The sequence below is a fragment of the Egretta garzetta genome, unplaced genomic scaffold (genome assembly GCF_000687185.1).
Source record: "Egretta garzetta isolate BGI_Z169 unplaced genomic scaffold, ASM68718v1 scaffold292, whole genome shotgun sequence".
Classification (NCBI taxonomy): Eukaryota; Metazoa; Chordata; class Aves; order Pelecaniformes; family Ardeidae; genus Egretta; species Egretta garzetta.
This window is the reverse complement of record NW_009258789.1, coordinates 919,126-927,742: the sequence shown is the minus strand read 5'-3', so window position 1 is coordinate 927,742 and position 8,617 is coordinate 919,126. Positions and strand designations below refer to the sequence as shown.

Below are 8,617 nucleotides of genomic sequence, written 5' to 3'. Positions count from 1 at the left end.
GAATGCATAAGATGGTGTTATGCCTTCAGTCTTCTATTTCTTATTTTATAGCATGAGAAATGAGTCATCACAGTTCAGGTTCAGGCCAGTGAAGCTCACAGAAGTGTAAGCAAGCAGAAGTTCCATCTCATCTGTACATACAGACGTAATCTGGCAGTGTTTGGGCCTCTAGATTATAAAATCATAGAATGGTTTGGTTTGGAAGGGACCTTTAAGGATCATCTAGTCCAACCCCCCTGCTATGGGCAGGGATATCTTCCACTAGACCAGGTTGCTCAAAGCCCCATCCAACCTGGCCTTGAACACTTCCAGGGATGGGGCATCCACAACTTCTCTGGGCAACCTGTTCCAGTGCCTCAGCACCCTCACTGTAAAAAATGTATTCTTTATATCCAGTCTAAATCTACTCTCTTTCAGCTTAAAACTGTTGCCTCTTGTCCTGCCATTACTGGCTCTGTTAAAAGTCTCTGTTTTTTTTATAAGCCCCCATTATATATTGAAAGGCTGCAGGAAGGTCTCCTTGGAGCCTTTTACCACGCTGAACACCCCCAACTCTTTCAGCCTTTCTTCATAGGAGAGATGTTCCAGCCCACAGATAATTTTTGTTGCTGCCTCTAGACCTGCTCCAACAGGTCCACATCTTTCCTGTGCTGAGGGCTCCAGAGCTGGACACAGTACTACAGGTGGGGTTTCATGAGTGTGGAGTAGAGGGGAGAATCTCCTCCCTCAACCTGCTGGCCACACTTCTTTTTATGCAGCGCGGGCAAGCACACATTGCCAACTCATATCTAATTTTTCATCCACCAGTATCCCCAAGGCCTTCTCTGCAGGGCTGTTTGCAGTGCAAGAAGTTTATTCAACAGTTACTGTTGTGTGTCTGAGTCAAGAGATACTACTTCTGGTTATGGTTTCTGTTTATATTCAGCAAAACAAAATTCATATTCAAAATTATCAATAGATGTGATTCTGTCATATGTTGTATTAAGTCAGGTATACTATCATTTGAGGGAAACAAATTTATGTGATTTGCTTGAACTATATGTAGCATCTTACTTAATAGACATTTATGGATATTTCTAGAATTCGTCTTTTTTTAAACTCGTGTTAATTAGCCACCCTGCAGCAATGTCTCCACAGAGTTCAACTGTGCCATGAGTGTGGATGAATGGCCCTAGTTTTGACTTCCCACCAATAATTTAATTCGATATCACCTATTTAATTTATTGGAAGAAACACTGAATAGTGTTCATATCACTTTTCCCATTCCGTATGTGATTTAATAGATCTGTTTTAAACTTAAGTTTGTCTTGTGTTTTATATTTAGTGATTCCTTGAATAGAAGCCATTCCAAATTATCAGTATTATGTCACCCATCTATATAAAATTTTACAGTTCTTTTCTGTGCTTTTTAAGATAGGAGACTCAGAACTGCAGACAGTAGTGAAGATGTCAGTGTGTTAATTCATATGGTATCACAGTGTTTTCTTCTTTACCAATTTTTGGGGGTGAGAGGGAGGTAATGTACTGTTTGGTTTATGGACTGCTATTGAGCATTTTTAGAGCTCCCTGTTACCATGCTTAAGCCATAACAGTCAACTTTGATGGTTGTCATGTAGTTAAAATTGTGACTGTTTTTTCCTTCATTTACATTTTCATGTTTATTTGCTCAGAATTCCTTTTGTCATTATACATCCTGCAAGATCTTCCAGTCGTTTGCATTCAGACCATCTTGATTTCTCTAAATAATGTAATACCGCCAGTAAACTTTGTCATCTCACCATTCACCCCTGCTTTTCTACCCATTTGCAAGTACGTTGTTCAGCATAGTTCTCAGCACAGATTCATACAAGAATCGGTTGACGATAGCCTTCACTGTGAAAGCTGACCATTTATCCCTATCCTTTCGTCTTTAAACTAGTTATCTATGTGAGGACCTTCCCTCTTTTGTTATTAAAAAAAAAAAAAAGGGTAAGATTTCTTAATCTAGAAGTATTTTTAATCACAAATTATAATCCTGATCAAATGATTACCTGGAGGAGCAGCAGGTCTATGGAGCTGGAAGGGTCCTTCCAAGCACTCACTGTTTCACTGACAGGGTGATCAACTAGTAAAGCTTTAACAGTGCTACTGTCGTCTTCCATTTTTACCTCATATAGCTTTTCATAGCATTAATTTTATTTCCTCTGCCTACAGGAAAACACACAGGCAGGCCTACTGGCTCCTTTGACTATGTTACTCTTAGACAAGGGAATCGACATTTTTGTAATAAAAATCCATAATCAGAAATAAGAGGATTTCGAATCTGGCACTTGAACAGTGTCGTTCTTTGAGATGTTGCAGGATGTCTGGTTCTAGAATAGCTTTGAAGTAACCACATTATTCAGTACATTTAAAAAGTACTATAAAGCAAGCAAAAGTTTTAAGAATGGAAAAAAAAGGCTTAAGTTGTCTTTGCTTTCTTGCTAGTGCTAATTTCTGTTTAGTAGGGAAAAAAAAACACCTGTGCTAAGCAATAATGCTTTCACTTCTCACCCAAACATACCTAAGCTCAGAAATCTTGTGATACAGATGAAGTAAACCCAGTAATTTCATATCTCATTTTATCTGGCAAGTATGTCTTTTTTTTTCTAGATACATAATGCTAGCATTTCTCCTCCATAGTGGTCCTAAAGCCAAAATACATGGACAAAACTATTTCAGTTTTTCTAGTCAGCGTTCTCTACTCAAGTCTCTCATCACTTTTTTTTCACAGCAACTTCCCAGAACCAAGTAGTATATTGCAGCTGTGCTCATCATATAGAAAAGTACATTTTGTTTTGCATTATGTCTAGCCCAAAGATGGTATTTAGTCCTCCTTCCTGCTACATCAGTTGGTCTAATTTGCTGTCTGTTCTTGCCTGTTCCTGTTAACATTACTGTTCTGCACATTTCCCATTTTCTGCTGAAAAAAACCCCAAACCTTTATCTTTCCACTAAATCTTTTGTTTTTCCTGTTTTGCTTTTCTTCCTTTTTCTAGATCCTTCCTATGTGGTCTTTTTGCCCAAATGGTCTTGCTAACACAGGATTTGGTATCACCTATGACTATTCTTTCCCTCTCACTAATGAAAGTGGTAAATAATTATTATCATACACCTGTGAAACATTTGATTTTATACACTTTCAAACAGGTGAAATTTCATAATTCTTTATATAGATATATTTTAGATTTTGTACTGTCTTGTTTTGTAGCCCAGAAATATCTTTCTACATGGATCAGATCATCAGGTAAAAATAGGAGACTTTGGATTAGCCTGCAAAGACCTTCTTTGCGATGAGGCAGACCAGTGGTTCAAGACAGAAGGGATAAATGGTAAGAGAAAAAAGCTTGGTGGGGTTTCTTTGATATTAAAACTGTGAAATATTAAATTCTTAAGTGAAATCGTAACAATGTAACGCTAGCTGAGTAAGTCTAAATTATCTTTTTAAAGGACTGACGCACACGTCAGGTGTGGGGACTTGCCTCTATGCCTCACCAGAACAATTGCAGGGATCTCACTATGATTTCAAGGTAAGAGGTATTTTTTTTCTATTAACACATAATGATAGATAATAGGAGTAAAACAAGCCCTTCAGTAGGTAAATACATAGTATCTGGTAAATACATAAATACTCCTCCTACTGTTATTCCTAATGTTTTTGTTGAAACATAGATTTCAACTTGGCCTTCTAGTTTGCTACTAATACAAAAACTATGTGTGTTTCTAATATCATCTTGAGGAATCTATACAGATTAGAATTTGTGTTTGTTTAGTTAGTGTCATGATACTTTTCATATCATCGTAAAACTTCACTGACATGAAACTTTTTCACATTGTGAATTTTTAATGAGAAAAAGAAACCTAGTAATTAAAAACACCAGTTATCCCAGAACTTTTTCTTCACCCCATTACCAGTCAGACATGTACAGCATGGGCGTCATCCTGCTAGAACTCTTCCAACCGTTTGGAACAGAAATGGAAAGAGCAAAAGTTCTTACACATTTAAGGAATGGCCAAATTCCTCACACTTTCTACAAAAAATGGCCTATTCAAGCCAAGTATGTGAAACTCCTCACCAGTCAGAGATCTACAGAAAGACCAACTGCTGCTCAGCTGCGTGAAAGTGAACTATTTCATACTGCAGAACATGTAAGTTATGCTAATAACGTCAACCTTTACAGGATAAAAAAAAAATATAAAAAGGAAATGCCCTTTGTTTCCCTGCATTATGGGTTGTTTTTTTTTTTTTAATGTAACAGGATTCTGTGATTGAGACTTCCCCCCCACCCCCCCAATTACAGTATTTAGCCCACTGTATCATTGTTTCTGGTGAACCGAGATAGATGGTCATTAAGTATAGGCAACTTAATGAAGACTAGACAGTTGATTTACATACAGCTTGAGGTATTTTTATAGGTCAGAAAAGCTTTTGAAACTTTTAATCAGCTCTGCAGAATCTTTTTATCATTTTCCCTTTCCTTGCTGCACTTTGTTTGTGGATTAAGTTGTAGTATCAAGTAGGCAGAATAGCTGTGGAGCTGCAGAATGCGTCTGTAGTGGATTGCGGACACAATTCAAATAGGTTAATAAGGCTTTATCCTTCCCTGTCTATAAATGAAGTAAACTGGCTCTCATTTTCAGGTTATTTCTAACCTACAGCAGAAGGTGAGACAGCAAGAGGAAGAAATAGAGAAACTGAGAGAGAGAATAAGACTGCTTTCTGAAGAACAAGATGAACACATGAGTCTAGGCTCTCCTGTTTAAGTGCAGGAACGACTAACCTCTGTTGTACGCTAAGTTTACATAAAGTGTTCCTTTTTTTTTTTACATAAAAACAGGTCAATGCAGTTTGATTTTCCTGTCTGTTCTTAAAAGGTATTCATCTTTTTGTCTTAAGTCTATTCTGTTGACTGGAGACTCCTGAACTATGTTGCACTTAGCCTCAGTACAGTTTAACTTGTGCAAATAAGCATTTGGATTACAGGGAAAAATACAAGGAAAAATTAAAAGTGCAGCTTGTATTTACATAGAACTACTTTAGATACCTTATAATCACTAAATACACATGTATGTTATGCATCAGTTACAAAAATGAAAGGTCACACCCAAAAAGTAGCTGTAATGTTTTTATTGATTTTAGAATGCTGTCCAACTGTAGTACTTGAACAGATGTCAGAAAGGACTCAAACCACTCTAGCAGGCATGAGGTGGAACAAGATTAAAATTACACCATTATGAAGAGTACAGGCTTACTGCAGCAGCTTCATAACAGAGCTGAAAGGTGCCAAGTTCTCGCATGACTTCATCCATTTTTGCACGTTGGCTGGGGCAGCATTTGCACTACCTGTCTGCTGAAGCGCACACCATGCAACAATGTCTGCTACGGTGAGCTCATTTCCCACCAGCCATGATGTCTTGCCCAGGGCAGCATTCATAGCGCGCAAGACTGCTCCTTTTTCTTTACTGCTGCCTTCTTTTAGCTGGAAGATGGCTGTGTCAACCCAGCTGTCAATCAGAGTTGAAGTAACTGCGTTGTACTTCTGGCCACACAGGGAAAAGAGAAATCTAGCAATGTTCCCTTCTCCTTCAATAGGGCACATGGTTTGAATGCTGAACTTCATCTGGGGTTTTGGAACTGAAATTAAGGAAAGAAAAGAAAAAAAAAGTGAAGACCACATGGTAGAGAAGTTAAATGTAATGGTAATTTTATGATACATTTTATTTGTGATGCCAGCAACACTGTAACATCATTAACCTCATGAACAATTTTCATTTTTCTTAGTCTAAATACTTAGACTAAGGCAGGAATCTGGGATAAAGATACCCCTTTTTACCAACTTCAGCCCAATCTCACACCACATTTCTATTCTAGCTAATTTATTTGTAGAACCTGAAAAACACTTCTATAAAAAAAATCCTGTGGGTACAACCAACCCTGTAAATGCCACATGTATTTTAAGAGCAGTAACCACAAGAACCTTGAGCAAAAATGTTATCTGCAGTACGTATCCACTGTGTGTCAGCACAACAACACCAAAGCATCTGTTGTCAAGGTTTTACAGCACAAGTTTCATTTTCTCACCTATTTAAAAATATTGATCTACAAGATAATTTCATTCTTACCATCCTTCCAAATAAGAGTAAAGCCCAACTGATATTCATGACGTGGTTGCTTCTTAGTCTGCTCTCCAAAGCATTTCAAGAGGTTTTCTGGCACACTCTTCACCGATGAATGTGTGTGAACAGCTGACAATACTTTATAGCGTTCACAAAGCAGACTGTGTAGTACCAATAGTGACAGCAGAGGCACAGAAGGATTTGCATTGATTACAATATCTTTCAGGGCACCATAATCCTGAATGGAAAGTAAGACATTGGGCAGGTAAGACACATTCCAGATCAGACTCTGAAGTAGCGGAGTTTTTATTTGACACCAAAGTGTACATAGCCATGCATGTGTATATCTGAAATTCTAGCGATACTCAAATAATTCAAGTTTGGACATTTAAAACTTGTTTAAACATCTTCCTTCCTCACAGTAATAGAATTCAGGAACATGACTGAGGTAAATCTAGTCCAATCTGAAGCCAAAGTTAAAATTTCCAGTTAGTAAAATAGAAGAAACCAACTGCCATAATTCCAAAATTAAGCATTCTCGCTTGGATTTGTATCAAAATGAGAATATATAGGATTTAGTATTTATAAATGTATCTATAATCTGGATGCCCAAAATGAAGCAGTAGCTATAGGTTATTTGTAAGAATGAGACTTGTATATTAAGTTCTGAGTGTCCTGGGTTTTAATGCCACCCTTCCAACCCTGAAAATCTGAGAGGCAAGAAACTGTCGATACATATGCTCAACTAAACTTACCTTTCCAAGCATCAAATCTAAATCTGCTCCATTTGTTGTCAAAGGAGAACATTCATCAGTTTGAATAATATTAGTTACATCGAAGTCAGCATCTGGAGTTTGTATCATCTTTGAGAGGCCATCGACAGCACTCTTCAGTTCATACAAGCGTTTCAGAATCTCTTCCTGGCGGGATTCAAGCGCTTGAAGTGACGGGTCAGCCTCTTCCTATAGGAGAGGGAGAACCAAGGTCACATAAATGTTCATTTGGCTCAGTGTCAAAATAGCCCACAGCTCACTTGACAATAAGTTTTGAAAGACAGTCAGATAACTGGAATGTCATGGAGCCTTATGTCTATTAGTTGTCACATTGCTCAGATCTTTCCGCTTAACCTATTTTTTTTAACCATTAGCTACAGCAAACTCTGTAACATAAAAATCAGACCACAACCACAGAAACTTAAAGTTGACTGTGAAGTGCTGAATTAAAACCTGGAAAACCAAAGTTGGCTTGTCAGGATCCTCTTCAGCCCCGAAGAGCAGACTGACAGAGTTTGTGTTGAGGCTGCCAAACAAGGCAACTCTTTGACAATTCAGGTAGTTAATAAAAAACCTCTGCAGGTTTAGATGGATGGGGATGATACGAAATCATTCTTTGTTTCAGAATCAGTTATCTTGTAAGTCTCTTGTTGTACAATGCTACCTCTTTTAAAAGATGAAAAATATGTTCTTGTGGGAGGTTTTAAGTCTACAAGCTTACAATAATGTTAAAGAAAAATCTTTACATAGATAAACCATTTCTAGGCATCCTGAAGGACTAACAAAACCCAACCTTAAGCATCCTGAAGAAGGATTAATGAAACCCACTATTGATCAAACTTCCAGTCTAATGGACAGAGGTAACAAGCAAGGTATCCAAGTGCTATCTCAATACCCACTTCCACAATATTCTGAAAGACACGGATACAAATCTTAACTGACCGTTACTTGGCTAGTACGCAATTCTATGAAATAAAAACCACTCTCAGAGACTGGTAGTTAATGCTTTGCTGGTGCAGTGGGAGGGCATCTAAGTCAGCACTCTGGTGAAGTTCTGCCCCAAGTCCACTCCTACTCAGTACCTCCCCCAGCAGCCCGGGTGAGGCCATAGCAAGCACTCGCTGGAAAGATGCGATGTCATCAAACTGAAAACGGCCACAAGCACCCTGGAAAAATTCAAAGCATTCCTGACACTGCAGGGGCTGAAGTCAACTAGATTCATGTAACACAATATTTTGCATTTTTGCCTTATTTAAGAAAGAAGTAACTGCGACTAGAAAGAGAAGGTGTGCGGCCAGCTAGTTCCTATCTCAACAGAAGGAGAAAAAAAAAAGAAAAAAAAAAAAAAGAAAAAAAAGAAAAAAAAAAAGACCTGAGCCAGCAGAGCGATGATGCAGCAGGAAGGGACGCGGCCTGCTGGGACACAGCCACCGACCCCAGGGCCTGCAAGGCCTCGGCTCGGCGGGGCACTCCAAGTACGGCCCTTTAAAAACCAAACCAGAGGGAGAAACACACACGAGAGCCCAGAAAAGCCAAGCGGAGAAATACCGAAGGCTTTAAAAATGTAACAGGGAAATTCCTGAAGAAGCTGAGCCTATCTAACCCTCGAACGAGCCACTAGCAAGGGAGGAGCAGCGGCGCTCGCCTGTGCTACCGCACCCTTCTCCGGCGGGCTAAGGCGGCGGACGGCAGGGACCAGGCCCCTGCGA

At 38.8% G+C, this 8,617-nt stretch overlaps 3 protein-coding genes across 3 annotated transcripts in view; 2 read left to right on the top strand and 1 right to left on the bottom strand.

Annotated features, from left to right (window-relative positions):
- The window catches only part of EIF2AK1 (eukaryotic translation initiation factor 2 alpha kinase 1), a gene marked incomplete at its 5' end in the record, with an annotated part of 17,284 nt that extends 12,501 nt beyond the window's left edge, over nt 1-4,783 (top strand). Inside the window, 4 exons of the mRNA XM_035889223.1 lie at nt 3,230-3,350; nt 3,469-3,548; nt 3,934-4,167; nt 4,660-4,783. Of these exons, the coding sequence (XP_035745116.1) occupies nt 3,230-3,350; nt 3,469-3,548; nt 3,934-4,167; nt 4,660-4,782 (558 nt within the window). The remainder of the gene's footprint in view (nt 1-3,229; nt 3,351-3,468; nt 3,549-3,933; nt 4,168-4,659) is intronic.
- A 357-nt stretch (nt 4,784-5,140) lies between these two features.
- On the bottom strand, nt 5,141-8,457 carry AIMP2 (aminoacyl tRNA synthetase complex interacting multifunctional protein 2). Its single transcript, XM_009649500.2, has 4 exons — nt 8,281-8,457; nt 6,891-7,097; nt 6,142-6,373; nt 5,141-5,653 (listed from the first exon to the last, which is right to left on the bottom strand). The coding sequence occupies exons 2-4, from the start codon at nt 6,996-6,998 to the stop codon at nt 5,268-5,270; spliced, it is 726 nt and encodes a 241-aa protein (XP_009647795.2). The 5' UTR covers nt 6,999-7,097; nt 8,281-8,457; the 3' UTR covers nt 5,141-5,267.
- The window catches only part of PMS2 (PMS1 homolog 2, mismatch repair system component), a 13,588-nt gene continuing 13,270 nt past the window's right edge, over nt 8,300-8,617 (top strand). The window contains exon 1 of the mRNA XM_035889222.1: nt 8,300-8,383. Coding sequence (XP_035745115.1) covers nt 8,300-8,383 — 84 coding nt within the window. The remainder of the gene's footprint in view (nt 8,384-8,617) is intronic.

Excerpts from the sequence above, each read along its gene's own strand:
- AIMP2 (XM_009649500.2), bottom strand. The coding sequence starts at position 6,998 with ATGATACAAACTCCAGATGCTGACTTCGATGTAACTAATATTATTCAA. Across the intron at positions 6,374-6,890 it reads TAGATTTGATGCTTGGAAAG|GATTATGGTGCCCTGAAAGA; the intron begins GTAAGTTTAGTT and ends CTTTCCATTCAG. Across the intron at positions 5,654-6,141 it reads TACTCTTATTTGGAAGGATG|TTCCAAAACCCCAGATGAAG; the intron begins GTAAGAATGAAA and ends CCTTAATTTCAG.